The 27,264-nt window shown below is 40.1% G+C and overlaps 1 protein-coding gene across 1 annotated transcript in view; it reads right to left on the minus strand.

The window, feature by feature from the left end:
• Positions 1-952: 952 nt before the first annotated feature.
• SPATA16 (spermatogenesis associated 16) overlaps positions 953-27,264 on the minus strand; it is a 98,243-nt gene continuing 71,931 nt past the window's right edge. The window contains 5 exon segments of the mRNA XM_032981914.2: positions 953-1,074; positions 14,551-14,634; positions 19,151-19,315; positions 26,424-26,536; positions 26,776-26,922. Coding sequence (XP_032837805.2) covers positions 958-1,074; positions 14,551-14,634; positions 19,151-19,315; positions 26,424-26,536; positions 26,776-26,922 — 626 coding nt within the window. The 3' untranslated portion in view covers positions 953-957.

The following is a 27,264-nucleotide window of genomic DNA, read 5'->3' on the forward strand; positions in this document are numbered from 1 at the left end:
TGCTGTTTTCATAGGGTGAGGTTATTTTCTTACAAAGTAAACACAGTGAACAAAAAGGAAATGCCAACCTTAGAAGAGACTGCGTATCAGCTGGGGATGCCTGTCAAACATCTCTGATAAGGTGGTCTCTATTGAAAAGTAGGTGCCTTGCTTTGCTCACTGATGACAGGTCTTGGGGGATTTGGGAACCAGCGCTCCCTTGAAGACCAAAGCAATGTAAGATGTGCTTATGTGACAGACTGCTGCCGTGTCGCTGATCCTTAACCAAGAGATTTGCACTGGAGCAGGCAGGTGCAGTTATTCTCTTCCCTGCGGTGTTTGTGCTATTTTAAAAAAATGATCACTGTGTAATGGGGAGGGGGAGGAGGTGGGGTGGAGAATCATTCTTAGGGCACAGACTAGAGTGAAGGACTTCACATTCTTAAGCACAAGGCAAGAGCTGGGCTCTTTTTTTTTTTTTTTTTTTTTTTTTCTTTTTTCATAGTGTTGTGTTTCTTGCAGGATGCTAGTTTCAACCTATAGATTGTACCAATATCTGTAGTGTAAAGCGTTAACTTGGAAAGAAGGCAATATGAGGCTGATTTTTTTCTTAGCTGAGGACGGAGGGATCCCTGTTCTCAGCACTTCTGGGGTGATAACCAAGCCAGCAGGATTTTACGGAGTTTGGATGCAGAATATTCTCAGAGCAGAAAATACAGGCCCCTTTTTGGTTGCATGTTACTATTTAAATAAACAAGACAATTTAAGCCTTTCACAGACTTTTTTTTCCAGCCAGTTAAGACTAATGAAGTGCAGAAGTGTCTTGCTAAAGATACCCCATAGTGAGGGAAAGGCTTATTAAGTGACAAGGTGGCTTTTGTTGACCTATCTATCAAATACCTACAGCATTAATTTTCTTGTTTGCTGTGTGACCATGTCTTTAGGGCTGGTGAGGGACAGTTTTGTATTTCCTAGTCTCTAATATTGCTGGGTACTTTGAGTACTCTTCATTTTTTCAGTTCTAGCTGTCCTCAGCCTTTTGTTCTTTAAGTAATTGTCTTCTACTTGGTATATGTAGTCTTCAATTAGTCCAATCTGCAATTATAAAGAAGTGGTGTCAGAAGCATGTCCCTTCCCCTCTATAAACATTTTAAAAACTTTTGCAAGTAGTTTATTTCAAAACTAATTGTCATTAGAAAGACAAATACATGAAGGCACTTCTCATACACTTGGCGGGAGTAGTGGTACCTGATTTAATAATTTTTTTTGTCTCTTTCTATTTGGATTCAATTACCTTACTGCTGTGGAATAGATTCTTTCATTGAAAACTGTACACTGAAAACAGGAATTTATCACAACTCTGTCTTTAAATGGCATTGAAAAACAGCCACTTTAAAAGGAAGGGATGATGAGGAAATTAATCTCAGGCAAGTTTTTCTTGATAAGAAAAGAGAACAGAGGCTTCTGGCATTTATATGCCAAAAATCAACACATGGAGAAAAATGAGTATTTCACATTGCTGTGGCAAGAACCATTTTTCTATTAAATCAAAATGAAGTTCTGAATAAATATGTTTTCCCATGAATATAATACACTAGTGAATACAGTAAAAGAATAGATGATCTCCGTGTCCCCCCAAAATAAAAACATAATTATTCTAATAAAGAGTACGTTCAGGTAGACACATCTTCCTTGCAAGGGTGATTTCAAAACAACCAAAAATATGGATTAATAGTACTGTGTAAAGTATTCTGTAAATACCAGGCATTCATAATTCTATGTCTGTCTCTCCTCACACCTTCCCTTTATTCATAACCTTTGTCAGCTTTTGCGATATGCAGCGATTCTGTGAGGTGAAGGTGAGAATCATCTCCCTTCACACTGAGTTATACTCAAGACCCAGACCCTATATAATGCAAGCATCTAAAGAATCAATCTTCCAATTGCATTTTAAGCTGAATTTTTTTTTTTTTTTTTTTTAAAAAAAAAGTCTGAATCTATCATCCTGACATGCATTCAGTGGAGCGTTGCCTCTTTAGGCACAACACAGAACAGCTGACTGTGAATTAATCTGAGTGGGTCTTCCTATTGTATTTATTCATATATTGAGCTGTTACTAAAGTGCTCCCCAGCCCTGAACTTGAAGCTGTGCGTGTGCTCTGGCCGTGGCTTGTGTTGGTGAGGGGTGTGCGTGTGTGAGAGAGCAAAGGAGGAAAGCAGAAAAGTTTATGGGCAGTTACATCTGCCTCCCTGGGGTGCTGAGGGCACAGGGAACACATTTGGGAGAGGGGCTCTGCCTCCTCCTCCTCCCCAGGGGTGACATTTTCAGCAGATTGGCTTCACGTAGCGCTGTGCATGATGCCATGGAAAAGAGTTTTCTACCGTGCTGGTGAACCTTGATGGACACTTGCTCGTGGGCTTAAGCTCCTTTTTGGCCAAGAGATCCATTGCGACAGGAGCACGGGGCGGCTGGGGCTGTCTGAAGACAGCCTCACGGGCTGGCTCTGCTCCGGCGTGCTCACCATATAAACATGCGGAGGATTAGAGACAGGAGTCGTCATGCTAGACTCATTTTTAAGAAGCTGAAATAAAAGCTTAGGAAATCATTGATCTGGCCAAAAGCACATGGGAAGTCTCAGAAAGACTAATCACTTAGTGCTGAGCTCCAGTCCAGGGGCTTAGTCATATTAAAAACAGCCACCAAACCCTCAAGACTCTTCTGCAACAGAGCAAATTAAAATGTCTACATAACTTTTTTTTCTGCAGTTAAAAGTAATCTTTTCTATTTTGGGGGTAGTGCTTGTGTTTGTGTGGGCACAAAGGGTGGTAAGAGGAAGGGAACGGGTCTCAGGTGATGGGTAGGGTGTGGGGTGAGGGAAAAGGGGGCACGAGAAAAGCAAAAATTTTTACAGCAGCTCCTTTAGGACCATCCAGCAGTGCCCACACAGCTGGTGATACCACCAGAAAGCCCTGGTGGAATGACGTTCCTACCTTGAACCATGGCTTGGCTGCTGATGTGTGCTTTTCATATTCATAGAACACCTGTCAGCTCCAGCCCCCAAAATAAGTTCTAATATGGTGTATCAGGGGTGGAAATAATAGTTGCTTACATAATTGCAATGTTACTGACACAGTTGATGAGCTGATGATGTTATTTGCACAGCAGTGATGGCATTCAAACCCTTGCTGACTTACAATTACACTGTATGCTCTGAGCACTAGCATGATTTAAATTACCATACAAACACAATGAAAATACAGTCTCTTGACAAGATAAAGGAGCGGGGGGGGGGAAGGGAATGGCTTTAAAAAATCTCTTTTCAGTGGCTGCAGTGTTCAGTAGTGCTTATTCATGGCTTTTTAGCTTGCACATTTCATTTTAAGAAAGTAAATTGGAAGCATTATGTTCTGCCTTTTTGCCTTGATTTAAAACCTCCCTGTGCCCGCGATTCTGCTGTCTGACGGCAGTGAAGCCACCTTTGGGGCTCTCATTGGGAAATGCAGATTTTTTAAATCAATAGCCTCACTTTTTCTCTGTTTTTTTTTTTTGGTTTGAGTTTTTTGTTTATTTCCACACCCCCCCCCCAACCCCCCCCCCCCCCCCCCCCCCCCCCCCTCCGTGTTTAAATAAGAATCCACGTGGATAGGAATAGGTGGAAGGACATAGTTTGCAGCCAGTCCAAATGTGATCAGTGTTAGAGCAACAGCTGTTGTAGGAAAATGGATTTTGGAAAAGACTTGTGACTTGTTTGCAAGCAGAGCGATAGCTGGCTACAGGCTGATGCTGAGCCTGGATCCCAGGGTTTTATAGCTGAACCCTGCAGCTACTGTGTAGGCTAAAGCAGCCCTGGAGCCCAAGTGACGAGCTCTGCGGGACGTGGCTCACCGCAGAGCATTCACTGCTGGTGTTGCCAGTGATCACACGAGGCTCATTTTGGGCCCGATCCCAACCCTCACAGAGATGAAGAACGTTGGGTCAGACCTTTGCCCTATTTGTACTTGGACTGTGTTTCCCCACCTCTGGCCCCCTGATGCGGGGGGTGTCCGTGTGTGCCGCGGTCTGTGCGCGGGAGCTGCTCAGCGGCATCGCATCCCGTCTGCAGGGGCTGTGCTCAGCGCTCGGCAGCTGAACTTGCTGCTTGACATCCTTAGAGTGCAGTCCTTTAAATACTCTCCTGAACATATGAAACCACGCTACTCCCACCTACCCAGCTATACAGTGTCTTCATGGTCTTTTTCTCAAGTGCCTGGTGACCTGAAAACTTATGAAGATAAATTGGGCTTCAACCTATTTTTAATCCTCCACTGCTATGACATTTTACATTCAAGATATCCTGAGCATTTTCCCCTCCCAGTTACTCCCAGTGGTGCAGTGGCAGCGCTTTTATTTTGGATCAATGTCTAGTGCCTTGGTCCAGCTCAATGCTCCTCGGTGCACAACTGCCCATTTATTCAAGTTCCTTCACTTTCTTCCTCATTAGCTCCTGATTCCAGGCTGCTCCTGACCCTATTTCTTTCACTGGATTTTCCTCCCTCTCTTTAGTCTGGTCCCTGTGATCAGCTGCAGAGAGCAGGAAAAAAAAGGGAATGGACAGAAGGAACATCAAATGGAAAGAGGGAAGAAATAGAAACAAAAGACCCTTTAAGGCAAATTACATGCTTAATCCACAGCACATCCATGTGGTACCTATAGGTGCTTTGGGATCAAGCTAAGCAGAGAAGTGTAGGGGTCTGGGGATAGAAATTTGAAAATGAACTAGGTACTCAGTAGATTTTATTTTGTGCTCTTTGTGTTAATAATGCGTTTATTTTACATTGCCCCAAAATTCTCCTTTGTGCTTCAAATTCTTGCACTGATAATATATTGTGGAATGTATCAATGGTAGAAATTGTTGATTTTGGGAGAGAGAACAAAAGCAAGGGAATTAACACCGAGAAAACATCTGGGCTTCTGCAGGAGTACAGATATATAGTGTTAGCGTTTCAGCTGTCTGCCTTCAGTTTTATACCCAGGAGTTCAGGAATGTACCTGGGGAATCAAAGCAATGGGCTAATGCTGGGTCTGCTTTGCCTAGTGCTTAGGGGAATTATGTCAGGACAGAGAGGCCTCTAGGCTGGTGGCTGAATAAAAACGAGAAACAGGGCAAGAAAAGCAAACTTGCTTGGCCCACCTGAAAGAAATGACACAATTTTTTAAGCCAGAGGAGTGAATGGGAAGGACAAAACCTCCATGTGTGCCTTCGGACCAAGAAACTGCTGGCCTCGATGGCACAACCTTTTCTGAATTCTTGAGACATCAGCACAGAGCTGCAGAACCGACAGGCCATGTCTCAAAAGTATTTCTGTTCTTTTATTCTTGGGGAAAATCAGCTGAACGAGCGGGGTTGTGTCTGCCTTTTCTCGGTGCCGCACATCAAGGCATTTTTATTCTGACATGGAGTGAGAAGGTGAAAATCATAATTAGTGCGCCTGAAGTACCTGGATGGACTGTAAGTCAACTAGTCTGCTCCGAATCCCAGTTCTGACTTTGCTGGGAGAAGAAAATGATCTGTGGTTCGTGCAAATATTGAGGTGATCTGCTCATTTTTAACTGAAATGGTTTTCCATTGTTCTCTAAGGTTGGGCAGAATCTGTAAGTGCTTATGGTTTCAGCTCACTTATCTAATACAGTTTATGTCTGCAATGAAAACACAGAGGGTAGTAGGCAATGCAACAGGATTAGCTGGAGGGATGAACTACAGAAGGTCTAATCAGGTGAGGCAATATGTTTTCCCTTTGGACTAGGATTTGATTCAGACCTACAGCAGTTTTTGGAAATGACATTATATAGATCCACACAAAGATAAGGAACAATACAGGCCTTGTTTGGAGCATATAAAAATATTTCTAATCCTGCCCTTTTGCACATGTTGTCTAGTGATGGATAAAGGGGGGAGACTTGCTGCTGTGAGCATTCAGCCCTGCTCTCTGGATGCCATCCTGACTGATCCACTCGCGGTGTGAAGGGACATGTAAGCAGCACTTTCTGGCTGCAGCTGAATTACAATCACTGCAAGATTTCAGTGTAAGGGACCTCTGGAGGTCATCTACACCAACCTCTTCTTCAAAGCAGGGCTTCGTGGGAAGTTCACATCTCCTTTCCTGAAAAACTTACTGCATTTCTGGTAATGCCCTATCAATATTCTGAACTTGCCCGGATGCATCTGGTTTTGCCCTGAAATACTGCAATGCAAGTATATTTTTTGCTCTTCTTATGCCCTCACCAGGATAAGACATCCCACATATGGTTCCTAATTACATGATATGTGCCAGCTACGTTGAGGGAGCACTGCAATACCATCCATCATTCAGCATGGTTTTGTTCAAGTCCTGATGGGCCACAGGTGACATGAAACTTGTGAGCCTTTGCTGCAGGGAGGCCGTTCCAAGGAACAGATGTCTGTGTTCGATGGCTTACTGACTGTAAGACAAAGGAAGCTGCGTAGATTATCCAAAACCAGGGGAGCTATTCTCGTCACCACCTAACTTGAAAGCACACGTGTCTTTTAAGAGATTGCCATTAGTTTGAATGCAAATGCAAGATATCAGTGATAGTACCTGCTAAAGAGTTTAGAATGAAACGAGAAAGAGACAGGATCCCATCAGGACAGACTCTCATAGGAATATAACTTTATTTAGAAAAAAATTTAGATGGATGAGCAGCAAGCAGACCCTGTAGACTGTAAAATCATAAAAGTATGTCTTGCACGGATGCATGTATATGCATTCTCTATAATGCCTAAAGATCCAAACTTCCTAAATCCCAATACAAATCGGGGGAGTCACTCTCAAATAAGAAACAGGTCCTTTTGAAAATATATGCAGGAGCTATAAATAACATGTAATGGCAAAAAGGATCTTCTGGCACACAGAATCTATTTTTGTTACTTGGGAGCTATTAGTAATAGAAAGCAAATGAGCTGCCTTTAAACATGAAGTACCTCTCAACGTTTTCCTTTGTCTCCCAGAGCTACTTGCTAAAGCATTCTTTGGAGTGAATATAACCAAAGGAACAGTACTTGAAGGGTCTATGAGTAAGTAGGGATGGCTGTATAGAGTGCAGAAGAAAAGCTACTGGTATTTTAATAAAAATTACATCCCAATCTGTACCTTCCATTAGGTCCCTTAGAACAGACATCACTCAGTATCTGGAAAAAAAATTATGATTTTAGTTTGTGTGTTAAGTGAAGCACAAATGTGTTTTGGAAGCCAGTGGGTTTGCACAGTAGCACACGATCTGAACTGCCTCAGGCAGGCCAGAGTCACTTCCCTACATTTGTTTGGCAATGTAAAGCAACTGACTGCACAACTCTTGCCTTGGACCCGCTTCTAGAAATATTCATAGCTTCAGATGCCAATGCCAAAGATAAATATGCTGTCCCTTGTGCTCCATTTCTGTATTTTCATATGCCTTGTTTGTGTACGCTGCCTTTCTTTAAAGGAAGAAGTCTGACAGCCATCTCTGTTGTGTATTTTCATTGTGAAGGGATGAGTTCAGTGAAACGTGGAAAACCAGTGTTTGCCAGTACCTTCTTAGCACTCTAGAAAAGCTCCAATGTTAGAAGCAGATGGAGGAAAGAATGTTTGTTGATGAGGAACTGAATAAAACTAATATTGATGCTGGTAATGAATTATACTTATTAACTACTTTACAACTCGGATGATCCTTTTGTACTTTATAAAGTCTTCTGAAATCACTGTCCAGTGCAGTGTTTACTATGAGCAGTCTTGTTGACTCATGCTATTTTTCACAGCAGTAACAATACCTGGGAGCGAGTGTTTACGGGTCTGGAGACCTTCTCGGGTAGAGGGCAGCAGGTAAGCAGGCTGCTCATTTATAACTGACAGCATGATTAGCAAGGGCTGGGGAAATGTTTATCTAAATCCTTATGTGGGGATTATTAATGCCCGGAATTGCCTGTGATTTAACTGCCAGGCTTCTACAACCAGCTACATTATTCCAATGTTTAGGACATTTACTGCTCAGTTGCTAGATTTGCTGCTATTTAAAATTATTGCAGTGACTTATCACACCCTGTAGCTTGGTGGAATAGACCAAAGCCTTTCTCATCACAAAACACTCCTTCCCAATAGCACTAGCAGTGTTCTGTTGTAGCTGTGATGGCCTAAGCATTACGGGTATAGATTGTATCTGTTATTAGACGAACTGATTTAGCTGGAAAAAAACCATGCTTTTATGTATAGAAACTTTCCTTCTGGTGTGGAACAGCAAACTTGAAACTTCCCACACCTGCTTCAGACTTGAATAAAACCTTGTATGCCCAAAAGCTCACAGTTTCTTAGTAGTCAAGGCCTTTGTTTTTATTTTGCAAATACTGGTCTAGCTGTGATCCAGAGGTATAGCTGTTCGGTGTGTGGTCACTAAATAGCTCAGCTGTATATTCAATACCGATGGCTAGAGAGTGGTTAATGGGCAGAATGCAATTGCTTCTTCCAGTGTAGCTGAGTGCTGTGTAGGCATCTTGCTGGGGCATCTTTTCTTCTCTCATATGCAAGACACAGGACCAGAGAGTCACAAGGGCAGGAATTGATTTTAGGGACCAGTAGTATTGATAACTGCCGAAATCCCATTGTCACCTCTGTCTTATACAAAGAGCTCTGCGATGCTGTCACGCTTTTATTGTCCTTACAGTGGGGCTGAATTTATTAATGGGACTCGTTGATTGCCTATGTTTCTGTTCTGTCACTTCAGATTCAATGGGGCAGATCTCACTTTCTGCTAACATGCTCTCCTAACTTCCTCTGCCTGGTCTGAAAAATTAACTCAGTGTCAGGTTCGAAACCTCTGCCACAGTTACTTCTTGTCCCTCTTGAGGCTGTCACTGATTCTGAGTTAATCCTTTTCTGAACGTCTTAATATGTTTTCTCTAATCTTAGCATGAAGCCAACCTTTGGTCAACTCTAATAAAATTTTTTTGCATCTCTACCTGGTTGCTCTGCTTTTAGTTTCTGTCACTCTCAGTCTACTCGAATCAGTGCCACTAGCATTATTTTGCTTTTGCTTTTGCACTCTTCTGATTCTATTACACATTAGATGTTACACATCAGACTTCCATTCCTGTTCCAGAAAATGCACTTTTCCTATCCTTTCCCATCCTTTGCTTTCCCTTTTCACAATGGGTCCATGAGTTCACGGAACACAAGGCTGCATCACAGCCCCCAGAAGAGAACAAATCAGGGACCAGTTTCCTTCTATTCGTTCGGGAATTGCCAAGTTTGAGTCAAAAGAGCCCACCCAAATGCAACAACTTTTTGAAGCCTGCATGCTCTGAGAACAAGCACAGTTCCTGCTGGCTGTGGCATGGGCTTGAATGACTTTACAAGACGTTACAAAGTCATATACATCAAGTAACTGTCGTAGTAGCCAGCGCAATACTATTCAGCAACACGTCCACTTTCTATCAACATACTATGAATCTCCCTCCTTGCTCCTCTGGCTGACCGAAAGCCTAGCAAGTCTATGGCCCTTTTCCATGGCTTGATTTTCAATTAAGAGATAATGTCAGTGGAAGAGCACAGTTCATCAGATAGTGTTCCCCTGCTGTTGCAGAAGGCAGAGATGTAGTAAGCAAAGGTCAACTGCTGAAAATCTGTGTGCCTGGCTAAAAGATTATATAATAAGTTAGGCTAATTTTACTTCATTTCATATTCACATATATTAGTGCATCTTTTGTTATATACTTATCCTTATGTAAGTTACATCTGTTCTTTTATTCACTCATCCATGTTTGCTCTGCTTTCAGATTTATGAAACAGGCATTCCACTGAGCTCAGCAAATGATGGGCATAATAACTTATCTAAATTGCAAAGTATGTGATGCCCTTGAGGTAAACTCAGATGCGAAGGTTTTATGAAGTGTCTCACATGTGGAAGCATAGGAAAGTGTTTATTTGCCAACTCCCGTCTCTCCTTTGACTGTTCAAATGATGTTGAGGATCCTATGAAACTGCTATGAAAGCCTAGGGGCTAAATGGAGGAGAGAAGTAGAACTACATTATTATCTTCATAGGGGAAGCAGAGCCATACTGGCACATGCACTTATACGGCTCTCTTCTCTTTGGATATCAAAAGTTTTGGGTTGATATGCTCTAAAGGACCTATTTATTTAATGAAATGCCTCTCGCTGTAACAAGATTGTGAGGCTTTATTAATGAGTTTATTCTTATGAGATAGGAAAGTAATTGCTGTTTATTTCTTTATTTTTTCTCTTACAAGACTGCAGAGAAGCAAAGGCCCTATAGAGGAAAGGGGGAGCCTTCCTGCCATTTTATGTATCTGAGATACTCTAAACCCTTCTGCCTGTCTGTAGCTGCTAAGTCCTGCAGTGGCCATGCAGAGATCTGGTTCCTTGAGTTACTCAGGGTCAAGCTTTACCACTAGTCCCAGCATTCATGTTCACGTCAGATGTCACACCGTATATAACTATGTCAGTAAATCAGCTAGTCAATCATGGCCAGACCTGGCTATTATGGTAGTGTCCACATCTGCTTAAGACCCAGTGGCTGGACCGAGTCTTGTGGGACCAAGCTGAGTTATCAGATAAGTTCCCCTCAGTCTCTCTTGGAAGTTTCCTGTTCATTGCTGCTCAGCCTTGTGCACCAGAGGTCACTGCTTAAACCACTGGGCTAAATCAGTCTTTTAAAAATAATAAATTCAAATGTAATTTGAATTAAGAAGAGAATTTACACTTTAAAATCCAGTAAGCAAAAATACATTTCTACCTCTGTTCACTGGTGAAGAATTAAGCCTTTAAAAGAGAGGGTTTGATGCTCTTTCCCATAACGTTTCCTATTATCTACTTTAGGTGGGCTTCCCATTCATAAGGGAGACTTCAGAGAAGTCCATTTTCATGTCATGCTGACTGTGATATTTAAGTACCTTCGCGATTCAACCTATAACACAATTTAGACAGAGCCAGTTACACAAATAATAATTCCTAAACTCTAGTACAGTGCCTTGAATCCTCTGTAAGCCCAGCAGTCTGGCCATCAGCAAGTTCAGTTTGGGAATTTCTGACATCTATAAAAGGAAGGGAGGCAGTAAAAATTTTTTTAGGAATGCCCATGTTCCTGAAGTAGACTGGGACTCAGTTCCTCCGTTAATTGCTTGAAAGACCCAGGTGTGTGTCTGCCCACGTCACTGATACAAAGCTCATATTTTATCCAAGGGACTGCAAGGAAAAGTGGCAGTAAAATCCCGGAGAATAGTGTTTTTGGGAGACTGTCCTGGCTTGTTTTTTCTGCCTCCAAGGTATTCTTCAGGGATATATAAGTGAGTAAAGCCTCTGTAGGAGGATATTTCTTAACCTCCCGAAGCATTCTATGCTGTTTTAGGTCAGCTCTCCTTGGACCTGAAGAGTCCGTAGCCTGGGAATCTCAAGAAAGGCCTCGTCTGTGCAGTGATGTTATTTTCTTCAGCTACTTACGAGGTCATTTTTCATTTCTTTGTATTTAAAGTTTCCAAAACTAATTAGCCCATCTGATAAATTAGTTTGCTTAAAAACATAAATTTGTCAGTGAATTGGATGAGAAACACAGCACCCAAAACACTACACATATATTACTACTTTGTCAGCCATGTAAATTCAGAATTGCCCAGAATAATTTCAAATTAATTCAATAAGCCCTCCACTGTGACAAAAGCAAAAGTGTTTGAGTGTTAGGCTTTGTGCCCTTCTGTGTCAGATTTCAGCCTGAATGAATTTTTTATGGCTGAGTTTAGAATATAAAACTCTGAAAACAGTGGTTTGTAATGGCAATTCTGACAGACCCTTTAACCATTTGGAAAATAGGCACTGCTATAATTCTGCTGCATTAGAGAAAATTTTTGAGTGCTTTCATTAGGTGCAACAGCTGTTTCCATTGCAAAAGCCAAACTTCATTGGTGGTAGCATAGCTGTCAGCTTTCCAGAGTTTTGCGTTTATAGCTGATTGTATAAACTTCTTTATGTTCTTTTTCGCTCTCCAATATATGTAAATTAATTCAATAGCAAAAATACAAATAACTACCTTGTAACTAGATCTGTGTGAAGGTTCTTTGTAGGTTCCTACAATCAGCTTCACATGATGAGTGAACTAAGAAATACTGAACTTTTCAAACTCGTTCTAGCACAAGTGACATGCGGTAATCCTCATCACATCAATTTTTAATCATCAGATTTAATCCTCCTTCTTAGTAATGTGTTAGAGTTCTTTAACCTAGTGTAACATTCTTAATTAGAACTGATTTAAAAAAAAACCACTCCACAAACCAACAGAAAATCCAACCAAAAAAACCCCAATCTCCCTGAGTGTTTTTCTGTCTCCTCTATTTAAAGAGAATTTTTTCCCAAGAACGTGCTGAATATGTTGAAATTAAATTTTGGAAAAAAGTAAAGCATAAAAGAAATATTTGATGATGCTTTTCATTTCTTTTTTTTTCTGATATAATATAGAAAATTATTTTTGTATTATGAAACAAACCATAAGTTCCGTTTGTAACAAGAAGCCTCAAATCAAATAGTTACCTGAGTTGTCAAAAATGAAATGCAAAACTATGTTTAGAATGTAAACAAATTTTGAAGTACCAAATTTTAAAATGTCAGAGAGCAGATTTTCATGGATTCAATAAATTTTATTCCCTAATATTGAATTATGCACAGATTCATGTGGAGTAATATGGGACACCAGTCCATTTTTAAATGTTAACTTGGTTTCCATTAAGATTATACTGAAAGTAAAAGTATCCAGAGAAATATAAAGGATGTGCATACATACATATGAATACAGTGACAGAAAATACTTTGTTTTACTGAATTTACAAAGAAATATTAGCCACTGTCTGTTGAAATATGTGGGAATCTTTTTGGTACCACCAAAAAACTTTTAATAAACCTTTAATATTTAGATATGTGTGTGCTTGGTCTAACTTTCAGCCGTGATCCTTCCTCAGCAGCCTCTGAAAAGTGGTTGTTCAGAATTGTGAAAATTGGGCTCATTATTCAAGCATCTAACCGTCGATTAAAATCCTGACGTTTGGAAAAAATTTGGAAAACTCTCTTTGGTATTTAAGTCTATTGTATGAAAATGTGGAGGATAAGTTCTAGAGACATACAGCTAGTTGTAAATATATCATTGACTCTGCATTCATCTAGTTATCGATGTTTACTATATGTGGCAGGAGATTTGTATGTAATTGTATAAATATATATAATTCATATCATACGTAGAATTTGTGTTGCAAAAGATTTTCATATGATACGTAGGCAGGTGTGAGAGATTTAGAGACTATCCTGGTGCAATGTAAACGCGGTATGAATATTTATCGGTTGTTTTGCCTCACAAGCATTTGAGAGAGATGAAACCCAGTCTGTCTATAATTTTGGGCCTTTCAGTTTTGGTTAATTTCTGAAAACATTCTATACTTGGAAAATTTCATTAAGAGCCACTGATCTGACAGCTAACCAAGGCAATACTCAGACTTTCTCTCAGAGGAAATGCCTTTTGAAATTTTAATTCAAATCAATTTGAAATATGGACTCTGAAAATACCTTGACCCTCCACCCCTGTGACTTCTTTCAGACATCTCTGCCATATTTTCTTATCCTGGTTACACTGACTCAGTGCAGCCAGGGTTTGGGTTTTCAGTATATTCCCTGAGATCTGTCTGTAAACCCTAAATCCCAAAGAGCGACAATTTCGAGTCCTGCCAGTGTAGAAATTCAAGCACTCTGTTCTCCAGCCTGCCACCACAGATGCAACCCAGAGTGAGCGTGTGTCTGCCTGGGATCTGATGGAGCTGTAAGACATAGGGGAAGCCAATGCTTTGAACCATTAGTAGCATTTTCCCTTCCTGGTGATGCGTTGCTATCCTTTTCCTCAGAAGTGGCTGAATGTTGATGGTGTTGAATGCCCAGAGCTGTGATTTGCTCTGGTTTGAAAGACTTTGTAAAAATGTAAGATACTCCTATTATATCCCAGCCTGACCTATTATTCATTACATTGGGTCAGATTCAACTGTACAGAGAAACAATACAAGACACTCTGAATTTCACAAATCCTTTAAGAATTAAATTGACCGGTTGCTGTGCAGAGTCTCCAGAAAGGCATTTACATGTCTTTTACATCTCACATCACCAAAGCCTTATCTGAGCTCCACTAAGGGAGCTAATTTGTTGGACTGAATTTTATTCCCTAACAACACCCCTCCTTCCTCCCTAATTAGCACACTACCCCATATAATAAAGATGGAAGAGAAGTGTAATTACCAGCCAAAAATAAGCTATACAGGGTTGTGTTTTTTTTTAACTGGATAACCAAATGAGAATATTAACATGGGCAAAGATCAACCATAGGAGCTAAAGCAAATAATAAATGTGTATTTATGGCTGAGCAATACCTGAGTTCAAGGCGCCCAGTCAGGTTTCAAATGGCACCTACTTTCTTTTCTACCTTTTGAACAGATATGACTCAGGTGGACATGTACTCCCCAAGGAACAATATACTCTCCTGCCCTTTGCTGCAGGTTTTTACCTTCTGAATTTTATTCCACACACGTCCTTTATCACTACTTCTTCCGTCAAGGGTGTCCATGGCATCTGCCATTAGCGACTGCAGCTGTGGCACCAAGATAAAAATTATCAGTGTGGAATTCACACAGAAATAACTTCTCTAAATACACAGATTAAAACCTAATTAAAAAATCATTTGTACGCTGATGATTTTATTACTCATCTTTCACACAATGAGCACTGCCACCTCATCTTTGCTTCAGCCATTACACTGTATTATTGTGGATATAAAATACTTAACAATGGGAAAAAATCCTCCGGAAAATTTGTATTTAAGCCTATACGTTTTAATGCAGTAAATGTTTATACTTAGTAAAGGAAGACTTGGGCTGTAAAGAATAAAGGCTTCATATTTCATTCTTTAGCTGTCTGGGATATTCTGTGTCGTACATGAATGCTTTTTAGTATTTTCTCCCAAGGCTAATGTATCATAATTTAAGGAAGCATGTAAAACCTCACAAGAGGACAACACTAAAGCTGAGATGCTTTTACTGTAGCTGGCAGTATCTAGCTCATTTTCCCTGCTTTTACTATCCTTTTTCTTTGGCAAACCCTCCCTTCTCCCCATCATTCAGCATAACAGAGCATAAAAATAAGGCTGACAATTTCTAGTGTAAACTATAAAGAGAAGCTGTAGGAAAATACTTGCTAATCAGTCCTTAGTGTTAGAGGGAAGGCTAAAATTCAGGTTACTTGTAGTATTGCCGCACTCCAGTACCCTTCCAGGTTAGTCATAGCATTTCCTCACCCTGTACCCTTCCCAAGCACTTGAAAATATTTCAGTTGCTCTTAATATGGTAACAGAGAGACAAGAGTTGGATCCAGGGTGTCTTCCCATGAGCAGCTTTTAGCATCAGTGTTTAGAAATAAATTGGGAGAAACTTGTATTTAATACCCACGATATTGCTGTGCTCTATTAGGTTTATTCCAAAATGTTTAGTTGGTTAAAGTGAACGCAAACAATAGTTTTTGGTGTCTCTTGCAAATTTGTTACTCACTGCAAGTAACTGGACAGGACAAGGTAAGCATTCATAGAGAAATCGTCTCTTCTTTCTATACCTAGATGGGCAGCAGTGTGAGTACATAAGGTGATGAAACTTAAAACATCAGTGTTTAGGCTCACCTGCACAAGATATAAAAATCCTGCCTTGAGGTTCAAGGAGCAGATCTGTTTTTCCTCATGTTTATTTTTGCATTCAGGTATTTGAAGTTAAAATCCTTTATCTTTGTCCCAACACTGCATAAAGGATGCAGGAATCTTCTTTGGAATCTCTAAATAAATTTGCTATGATTGGTTCCAGCCTGCTTTCTCTGTGCTTGTGCAGCCATTAAATTGAAACTTGGCCCAAACATTTCATGAAGACTTATTTTTTTTTTACATCATATGTCAGTACTGATGAAAAACAAAACTGCAAATTTCTGCTTCTGACTTTAACGTGAAAAGAGTCAAGAACCTGTCAGAAATTTTCCGTCACAATACTTTTATGAGAGATAATCTCCTTCTATGAATCCAGAATAGACAGAGCCCAGAGATTAAGGGTATTAAGGGCAGAATAGGCAATGCACAGATCCTACGTCAAACCAGGCAGAGGAGGAACTGGTCAGGGGAAGGGGAGGATTTCTCCATTGCTTTTCTTGGAGTGATTCTGTCTGAAGGACTAGTCAAACAGCACCCGCTGGGACTGGGACTGGGACGGTGGTCTGTCACCCCTAAGGGGCCACCTGTGACAAAGCAAACAGGCTGGAGGTTTCACTGCTTTGCGTAAAAAGTTAAAACAAGAAACTATTCCAATTAAAATTGCACTGATACTGATACATGACAGTGAAAAGTGCCCAGCAGGTGCTCTGGTTTTAATTTTTATCAACCAAAGTTTTTCATCAGCTCTGTTGGCAGGTAAAATGTGCATGCTACAAGAGTGGGCAGTTGGCAAACCACAGTAATTCTCCCAAAGCTCATCTTTTTTGGAAAATCCCGTCCAAGGAAAAATGCTGCATTTTTAAAAATATCTTGTCCTCATTTGAATTTAAACCGAAATAGTTTTCTTCTTTTTAAACAAGATTACATCTTGATTTATGATGTACAAATACGGTGACATTAAAATCATAAACCTTGGAAAGATTTTCTTCAGGGTTTTTCTCCACTTATGTTAAACTGTTCAGGCTAACTGAAATCTTTATTTTCCTGGGGTCTATGAATAAATACTGATCTAAAAAAGCCTCAGTTAAGGTTCTCTGTGCCATAGATTAGAACTCTATTTATTTAGTCACAGGAAGACATTTACATAGAAGAGTTTATAACTGAAATGCCTTTGGGATCCTTGCTATATCAGTGCAAATTGCACTATTATAAATTCAGTGTGCTTTAAACTTTATACAACTTATACTGTACGTGATAATAAGCATTTGGCATCTTTAGCATTTTCTAACTCACTCAATTTAACTGCCTTGCTTGGTCATAAAGCCTTATCTTAGTTTTACCAATGTAAAGTCAGAATGACCTCAGAGGAATTACTTTAAATTTTTATTAGTACAAGTGAGATTAGAATTTGTCCAGCTCAGTTTTCTTCATGGAAAAAATCAGCTATCTCTTAAAAATGTTGCAGAAAAGTGAGAAGCACATGGAGTCAGTATGGGTGCTGTGATTCTGACCCCATGGACGTGGCGGGGCCCGCCTCTGTAGCATCCACTGAAAGCCACCGAATCATACCTGTACAGCCCAGTCCTGCAAATTTTTCATCCTGCCTGGACCCCAGTGAAATGAGGAGGAGGACAGGGATGCTCAGCAAGCGAGGATCTTTTCCTTGCTCCCTGGATGGTTTGGGTTTGCAGACCCAACGATGGGCTGCAAAGTTTTGTGCTTGATGTGTTTGCAATGTGGTAGGGAAACGGTCCCTACTGGCATAAGAGGAGCCTGTGCCATGTGGGCTGGTGCCACCAGGAAAGGTAAAGCCCATTAATCACTCCCTGGTGAAGTCACTCTGTAAGTTCTTACTTGCAGTCATGTGCCTTAACACTGTGGTGCCTGAAGTTTGCTAAAATATTCTAGCTACAAAGCATCTGAGCCTCCATTTACACGCACAGACTAAAGATATATATTACAGCAGAATGACAGGACAAAGGAAAATAAATGAATGCTGAATTAATACATTTTAATGCTCTGGACAGGGTAGCTGGTAGAGATTTTCTGCCTTTATTGTTTTAAAAAACATTTTTACCTTGGGGTCAGTAAACAAAGCATATGTGTTTCGTTGAAAGATTTACAGCCTGTCACTTAAATCTCCCAGCATAGATCCTTGTTTTGCCCAGTCGTACCCTTATGAGACTGAAGACCTTTGTCCTGGGTGGCCTAGAGCCTCCCCCAAAAGCTTTTCAGGGATATTAGGTTTATGATTACTACATGACAAGATACAGTCAACAGTGTAATAGCCTGTGCCTAACGTGTGATGTACTGAAAATATTGGACCCTGGAGAAAAATCTATCACTGAAGTATCTACCAATAACTCCAGACCCTTTAGTCAGCCTTGAAATGTGGGCCTGATGAAGTTTAATACTAGAAAACTTGCATCAAAAAGAGAATGTCTTTTAATAACACAGTTTCTTTGCAATGTCGTTTTCCCCTTATCTCGAGCCCAGACTTCAAAGTTTGGCAACCACCTCCTGCAGTTGCAGGCCACTGCTTGTCTTCCCTAAAGCAAGCTGCTGTGAAGCTTTCATTCTACAGAGCTTAGGAGCTTTGCAGGACTGCAAACAAATGTCAAGGGACTGGCTCTGGGAAAACCAAGAGCTTTTAGTGAACTGAAGTTGGATCATCAAAATTGGACTGCATTTAAATGCAGGGACTGTGGAGAGACTATTCTTTCTTTTTCTTTTTTTTTTTTTTTTTTTTTTTTTTGGCTAGAATGAAATGCTTAAAATTTTCATGTACGTGAGCTTCCTCCATTCCCCATCAGAAAACCTGACAGCCTCGTGGAAGAATAACCATACGGTACTTTCTGATTGCAGTTTATTGACATACTATCAAGCTATTAATGACTCCTGTCTTGCAACAGCCCTGCTAGCATCACTGCCCTTATTTTACAAAGGGAAAACAAAAGCACAGCAGGCAGACAGGTTTATTCAGGCTTTATTCAGAGATGAGGAGCAAGTTGTAGATGGAGCCAGGAAAGAAAATCTTTTCTCTCTTTTCCCCCCCTCTCCTCAGCTTTAACTAGATTTGGCCTGTTTTGCTGCAGGTGGCTTCTGATGTTAGATATCTTAAAGTAGCATGATCTGAATAATTGCAATCATTTTCCCAGACTGATCTGGGGAGGTTTGGGGGAAAAGAAGATGTTTTAAAAATATGCCTACAGATGAGTCATGCTGGTTCTATAAAAGTCATCCTTGCAGGTGATTAGCACCTCCTCTGACAAGGCACTGCAGTAGGATTTTAAAACTACTTCAGGTCCGCACATTCGAAAAATTACTTCCAGAGCAAATTGCAGTGCAGTGCTCTGCCCCAGCCCTTCCCTCCCTGGCTCCCTGCCTCTAAAGGCCAAAACAAGTATTAGAAATAAATACTTACCAGTTCGGCATCCTGCTGACTGATGTCTTGCAGGTAGGGAATGGTTGCTAGCTCAGCCATCGCTTGATTAATCACTTGGGACTGTTCCTCGACTCTCTGCAAACGGCCGAGTAGGCTGGCGTAATGCAACTTCTCTATCCCACGTGAACACGCGCAGTGATTGTCCTGTTTTCTCAGCAAAAGCGAGTAGGTTAGAAGAGAGTCACAGAAAACACACTTATCCTTTGAGTCCTATGCCTTGAGGCTTATCATATATATTTGTGCTGGTAATACTATAAGCAATATGGCATCCGGCACCTTTAAGATAATGCTGCTGACAATCTTTATAGAGGAAATAAAAAAGACTTTCTTGCCACAATCTCTCTAGTAGTACTAGATAAATAAATCTGTAGTCATAATATATGTGAAGGGGAGACAGCAGATAAACATAAATGCAGTTTTCTCATTTGGAAATGGCTTTTCCATAATCCTCTCTGTTAAGTATTACCTGACGTTTATGGATTGCTTTTAAAGTTTCAGTGAAGAGGTTGAGGAAACTGTGCAGTGTGTCAGCTTAAGGTTTGTTTGCAGACTAGGCAAATCCATAGTTTTCAAATATATAATCCTGAGGGACTAAAACCTGCAGAGGTGGTCTCTGATCCTCCAGGCAGCTAGGCACATGGTAAATTTTAAGCATGTGAATATAGGAACTCAGCCAAGTGCTTGCATAAAATCTCAGCACCTGCTGAAGTGTTTGATGGATGGCAGCCTTACCACCATATTTTCAAAAGTATTCTGATGCCAAAAATGCAAATAAGCACCCTAGTGAGATTTTCAGAAGCAATTTGGCCTAGATTCCTGACAAGATGTAGCCATTGCATATCTGAATGCTCAGCCCATCAGAGTGAAATTTCCATTCATCTAATCAGGGTTTTGAATGTATTTCAGTGTCTGAAATTCCAAGAATTGGCATCAATTTTCAAAACCACTTCCAGTATTTTTAGCAGACTTTTGTTCTGGCAGTTACATATGGTGGCGTGTTGATGCTGCCATTTACGTACACTTTCAGGTAGGTGATTTCAGGTCCAATTATATATTGAACAGGGTGAAGAGAAAGTTTTGAATGACATTGTTTTTTAAATAAATGGTGTCCCATTTTTAAAATTATCTTCTCTTGGCAAAGAATCTTTATCATTTAGTTTAATCTTGATCTTGGTTTCGCAGAAATTTTCACTAGGCAAGCACCTAGTGTTATCAAAATTGCTATCAACGTAGTTCTTGTATCAAGACCAAGAATTTAATAACAATGCTGTTCTTGCTTTCTATACATCTTGCAAGAATAATAACAGAAAAAAGCTTAGTTTTCTTTTAACTCTAGAAAAATATAAATACCCCTTTTAATATAATTGTAAAATAGTATGAAATAAAACATCATGCACTGGAGACCAATGGCAGGAATGAAGCTATAATCTAGGAGCTCCAGATATGAAAGCAAATGAAAAAGAAAGAGCTGAGCCAATGAACTGGTATTTCCATTAGCTGAAGGAGAGAATCAAGCACTGCACAGGGAAAAGGAGCTCTGGTCAGCAGTTCTCTGGAGTATTGCAGATAGCTCCAGTCAGCTGTGTTTGGAGAGGTTAATTTAAACCCAAGCATCATGGAGCAGAGAAGCCAGCATGGTAGGAGATACCTCTTTTGAGAGAAGTGCGGTTTGATTAGTCTATTAATGAAAATGCCAAAAGCTTTTTCTTCTTCTCAATAAACATAATGCAGGGCTAAATTCCAAAGAGAACAAACAACTGAAAAGGGAAGGAGAAAGAAAAGACAATGATAACAGAAGGACCATTGCATATAAATAGGTACAAATAAGACTGAGGTGGCAATTAAGCTTCTTATAATTCAGGCTGAAGGTCTGCAATCTGTTTTGCCTAGAGTAGAAAAGGCAGAAAGCCTAGCTGGTGAAGAAGCGCCGCTGTAGCTCCTTCCCCCGCTATCAAAACCCCAACACACACAAACTCAGCATACTAGTTCTAAGGTGGATTTTACTCAATTTATGAATAGGGTATTAGGTGTCACAAAGGTGTATAATGGCAGGTGATTTGACTTGAGAAGCCAGCAGAGCCCTTCCAGGCCTGTCTTCTCATGAACTTCTGTTGACCCACCTCTAAGAAGGGAGACCAGGACAAGCTTCTTACAAATTACTCTTATCACTTGAAGAGTCCTTTTCTGAGGACCTGACCTAGTATTAGTATGAGACATCATCAGGAAAAAACATTCTATGATCTCTGATATGTGAAACCGTAAGTGTGATGCAGTCTAGTTAGCATGCACTAAGGCAAGGAACAAAATGGAACCTCATCTCTACCTGATCTCCCATGTTCAAAAGCCAGATAGCTGTGTCCCCAAGTAGAGCTGTGTGCATTAAAATACGGAGAAACAATCGGTTAATGAAAGAGAAAGAGGGCTCTTATCAACATGAAGTATTGTCACAACACTTTAGATGCAACAAAAGGTTTTTTCCTGCTATTCTTGAAATCCGCCCAAAACCTTTTTGTGTAAGCACTAAGAAATGGGTATATTGAGTCATCAGCTAAGAAAGCAGGTAAAAATCCTCTCTCATTATCCTGTGTCTGTTGGGGGCTTCTTGAACAATTAAGAAAGTAAAGGCAAAAAGAAAACAATTTTTTCCCTGCTTGACTCTTCGGAAAAATATGAGACCATGCCATGTAGCTATGGGAAACAAATTGGGCATCTGTGCCAACATGCACTCTGTGGACATAGAAATGCTATTTAAGTTTATAGTAGGTTGGAAGTAAATAAATAAATAACCGACAGCAGGGGTTTTTTTGAAGGGATTAGAGGAGGTTGAACATTGTCGGAGGTGGTGTTTCAGTGACAATGAAAAATGCAGAAAGAGAAAGTAAATAACTGCTGCTGGCAGGAGAAAAAATTCCACGGGGAGCTGAACCACATGATGAGAATTACATGAACTAAAGCAGAATTCAAGGGGCTTCTAAGCTGCAGTAAAAAACATAATAAAGTGACCAAGCAATCAGATAAAGATGAAACCAGCTCAGGTTGGTACAGTGAAGGTTAAGTAAAGAGCAAACATAAATGGAGACTTCAGTGATAAAGGGTTGGCTCCTTTAATAGAGAAGAGATACATATTTGAGGAATCAGGTAGCAAAGGAACCAACAAATGCGGTGTATATGGAGTCACAGTGGCATCCCGGTCAGAAATGCAGTAACGTAATGAGACAATAAACTATTAAATTATGACGCTGTTACTTTCTGAATGGGCCTCACCCTTATTGTCTGGTATTCTAAGGAGGAAATTTTAAAGAAAAACGTAAAAACAAGCAATTGATGGACTTTTTCCTGACGACCTAATTCATAATGGGTAGCCTCATCTGAGGTGGGGGACCTTCCAAGATAGAGCCTTCCCCAGAAAACTTTTGCTGCACAAATGCCCTTTAAACTAAAAAAAAAAAAAAAAAAAAAAAAGAACTAGAGGGGTGTTTATCCCCAGAGGTATCTTTAAGACCTTACTCCTAGGAGAGAAATAAGGTCCTGATACCAGAGGATCAGACCTGTGGCATCCTTATTCCTCTGATCTTGGGATGAAAAAGCACTACAAAAAGCAGATCAGCCTGTTCTGGATGGAGCTTACCTGCCATTGCTAAATACCCAGCACTAACAACGAGAGCAAAGATAGGACAGGCTTTCATTGTAAAAAGGAGCTGGAGAGCATGTGAGAGGAGTGAATCATGTGTTCTCTCACATATTGAGAATTTTGGGATGATATCCCCACTTTTTGCTTTTCTCTATAGTCAGGAAAGGAGTCATCCCTTATGCCACTTCTATTTATAAATAAACTTTAATTGCTGTGATAAAGAAAAAGAAAAGAAAAGTGATTGGTCAACCTGGATTTAAAGCAGGATCTGTCATATCCAATACATGTGGCATGTTTAACTATCAGCTTTAAGAGCACCACTTTGCAAAAGTATGCAGTGCCCCCCAGTCGTTCTTTTCTATTGCAAAGTCTTTACCACAATTTTTCAGCTCAAAATCTGAATGAAGTTATGCTTTGTGAGCAGCTCTGTAGTGCATTGCAATAACAAGTGGAAAAAATCCATCATAATGTTTCTTTAATGCCCTTGGTATCCTCCAGAAAATGCGTATGCTGAAATCTGTGTGTAGTAAATGCTTTCTCTCTACTTAAAAAATAGACAACAAAACAGTGAGATCTGTAAATGTACACATCATGTTGTGAATCATATGGTAACTTTTGTTCACCTTTATAATATGAGCAGTCTAATAAACCCCTCTGGCCACTGTTTCTCCTGTTAAGTAGCATCATCTGCCATTGACATGGGAATACATCAGGAAAAAGGCAAATCTGATGTGTACAAAGCAGCAGAAATTACCCCAGTGAAATCACTTGATAGAATAAACACTTGACAGTGCTTGTAATCTGGATGGGAATATGAGTAGTTGAAGGTCTGAGTGATACATATTTTTAAAGCAAATAGAATAGCCTTTGTGTCATGGTATGTATTTCAGAGTAGATGAGATTTATGGCATTTCCCCACCAGCAGCAGATGATGCTGTGTGGGGACCAGACTGCGACATTCTTTCTCAAATGTTTCTTGTTTTACAATATCCAAATGTCCCCTTGATTTAAATTGGACTGGCTGTTCTTTATGAAGAAGTGGGGCCAACAGAAAATGTTCTGCTTTTTTAACCTTTAACTTCACGTCTTACCAACAGTGGTGTGTATAAATCATATAATTAACTCTAAGTTGTGTAGCTGCAAAACTGAGGTGTCAGAACTGACTTATATTAAGTGTTGCTATGCCTTAATAAGCTCTGCTTTAGCACCGAGATGTTTTTGTCAAAAAAAATCTGATTAGGATAAGCATTTTGAATTGTATGTTTGCATCTGCAAATGAAGAAGAGGGCAAAAAAGAACATTTGTTCTATTAAAAAACAAATATATTCTTTTATCTTCTTAAAGTAAATTATAAAGATAGAGTCTGTATCAGCAGTTTGTCTTGTAGAATTTTTTAATTTAGTTTGTGTGCGATGGAAATATGATGGAATCTTATTTCTAGCCTGAAGAAAATTTTGGAATACTTTCAAGGAAGCAAAAGTGGCCAAATCTCTGCCAGGCCCATAAAGAGATTTTAATCACCAGTAGCAAAGCAGTTCTGGCTCTGTGCCTATTTGTATTATCAGGTATAACTGGCTTCGCCATTTGCTCTTTGGGTCAGAGGTTCTGTCTTGCTTGGATCATTCAATGATATGAAAAGTGTAGGGAAAGTGAATATGTTTCTACCGATAAAGGACGTGGAATTGGCAGCTGTTTGTTCTAACTCTGTGATAATTTCTTCTATTTTGGGACTTTCCTCCTGTCCACGAAAGCTCCCATGCTGACTCCCTGGTGGCTGGTTATCAATCTATAGGACCATAGTTCAGACCTGTTCTCCCATTCTTGCTGCTGCTGGAGGTGGCAACGGGGTAGACCTTGCCTGAACCATGAGGATGCTGTGCTGACCTCCTTGAAAAAAAGGCAAGTTTGTTGCTGGCTTCAGTGGTGCTGGGATTTCACTCTGTATTTTTGGGAGCCCTCTTCTTTTTCAGCAAGAATATTTAAATGTATGAGGTGAGGTCTAGAGATGGTAGAAAATATTACTGTGTAGGAACAGTATGAATTCATACAGATAGTGGGGACTGGCTTGAGCAATCCTAACATACCACTCTGCTCTCATCTCTTACATGATGAGCCTGTTTACTTCTTCCTGTACCCTGGATACCAGATACCATGTACCTCTGCTTGAACTGTGTGGCTCTGTTCCTCCAAATTAATTTACAGACTAGGGTAGTTATGGAGAATCCAAAAGATACCCGATTTCAAAGTTTTTCTCTTCCTGATACTCTTTAGAGACTCAATAACTGCAGTAGAGGAATGTCACCTCTAAAAGCTGTATGTTATACCCAAAGAAAGAATTGCAATGTCATAAAAAAAGTTTAAAAATTGGTGTTTTACTGGGGCTTTTAGAAAGACCAGGGTTTTATTCTGCCTCCAGTAGCCAACCCACTGTCTGCTTATACTTCTAGCTTCTTAAATGCTCAGAGTGTAATGCACACAGCAATAACAGATATTTCACTTTCCCAAAGATGCCACTTCTATTAGCCTGCACATCAATAACTTGGGCTTTTGGTCATCCGAAGCCAATAGCACATGGCTTCAGGAAAGAACTGGAAAGAAGCAGCTGTGAGTTTCCTTGGGGATGTCTGCCCTCAGCTTGCTCCATCTGTTTCACACCAGTGCAGATGCTTTATGAGCGCCCATTTTGGCGAAGTGCTAAGCACCTTTACCTCCCACTAAGCATGTGAGTTCAAGCACTCACTGTTGTTTCAGCTGCTGTTTTCTGAGAGTAAAGGAGATATAGCTTCCCCAAATATCTAGCTAATGTTTCTTCCTTGCTAGGGGTTGCTAAGTAGCAGTTTTTGTCAACCTCCTATCTGGTATCAAAACCTAAGAATATAAATCCTGTGATTTGCTAAGACACCCCTGACGAGGAAATGGCTCTGATTCCTTCAACATACAGAAAACTAAAAAACTGCTATCTCTAGGGAAAAAGCGTTAACATTAGCATTTACAATCTGGGGAGGAGAGGCTTCTTCCACTTATTTTCAGGAGAATAATTTAAGAATTGCATTAAAACAGTCTAGTCTACATGCAAATTTGATTTTTGACCTTTTGTGCTAATCAAAAGCCACAGTGCTAAAAAGCTGTGTACATTATTGCAGAAAGTATGGAGCAGAATTAACTAATATACCTTCAATATGGTTGTAACAGATTTGAAGGTTATTTCACATACTTCACTACATGGGGATCGGGATCTAAATCACTAGAAATGCTTCAAGTAGCAATTATTAACTCTTGATGGAGATCCTGGTGATATGTGTCGTATACTATGGGTATTAAATATAGCGAGTAGTTTCGGTGGTTATGCAAAGACGGGATAGAACATAAGAGGCCATAAAGATTTGAGAAAATTGCATGCAAAGTGATTTTAAATGAACTGGGTACACTGTTAAGCGATTAGGTCTACTTTTTAAAAGTAACTAAACCCCATTTGAACTCTGCTCCTAACATTGAGCATTTCTGGACAAAGGAGGAGCATCTGCAGAATGAACTACCTACCAAAAAGCACACATCAATCACACACACCCAGGCTACTGCTGCCATACACACTAGGCACCAGAAAGTGCATTTTATACTCACGGTTAGTTTGGTGCTTCTTATAAAATCCATTACTGGCAGGATCTTTTTCCCAGTGTTGTTCCAGTATGTTTTTGTTTCTTCTTTCGTAAGAGGTCTGAAAGGTGCTTTCCGACCTAGGAAAGGACATCACAAATCCATATACTGTGTTTGTTCATATACATTTTCCATAGAAGATCTAGTAAGATGACAGGTAAACTGAAGGAGGAGAGAGAATGATGGGGAGAGCTGTCTGGACAGTCAGGGCTGCCAGCACAGAGAAATGGGTCCTGAGAAACCCCTTGACCCCCCTCATTTGCCAAGGATCATGGAGGTTAACCCTGAGCTATCCCTGCTGTTAGGCAAGTTGGTGTACCTGAAAAGATTGGCAGTCTTCTAGTTGACAGCCTTTCCAAGATTTTCCCAATACGTTTGTTTCTGAAACCCAGAGTCAGTGAGTACTTCTGGGGAGGCAGAGATGGCCACTCAGCCGTCTGTGGCAAGATGTGAAGTCCATGAGGTTCTGGAATAGATAAATTAAAATAATTTCCACTGTCACGTTTATTTTCAGTTATAAGAGAATTACCTTTTTGAGGAAAAAAATTGAAGTCTAAGGAGGAGTGAAATACAATCCAGAAAACTTGCCAAAACAAAGGTGGCTAAACCAATCCAGCCAGCTATGTCTGGGTTTTGAAATTACAGACTTTGCAACCTTTTGCATCAATACCTTAGATTTTTCTGATGCATAAGATAAACATGTTCTTTCCATTTATGCACTTTTTAATGCTGATCATTCAAAGCATTAATAACTCAACACTTCGGTAATGTAACATCCTGATCTTTTAGCTGCCAAAGAAGCTGTTTT

Source organism: Tyto alba, unplaced genomic scaffold, assembly GCF_018691265.1.
Source record: "Tyto alba isolate M040663 unplaced genomic scaffold, T.alba_DEE_v4.0 Super-Scaffold_10, whole genome shotgun sequence".
Lineage (NCBI taxonomy): Eukaryota > Metazoa > Chordata > Aves > Strigiformes > Tytonidae > Tyto > Tyto alba.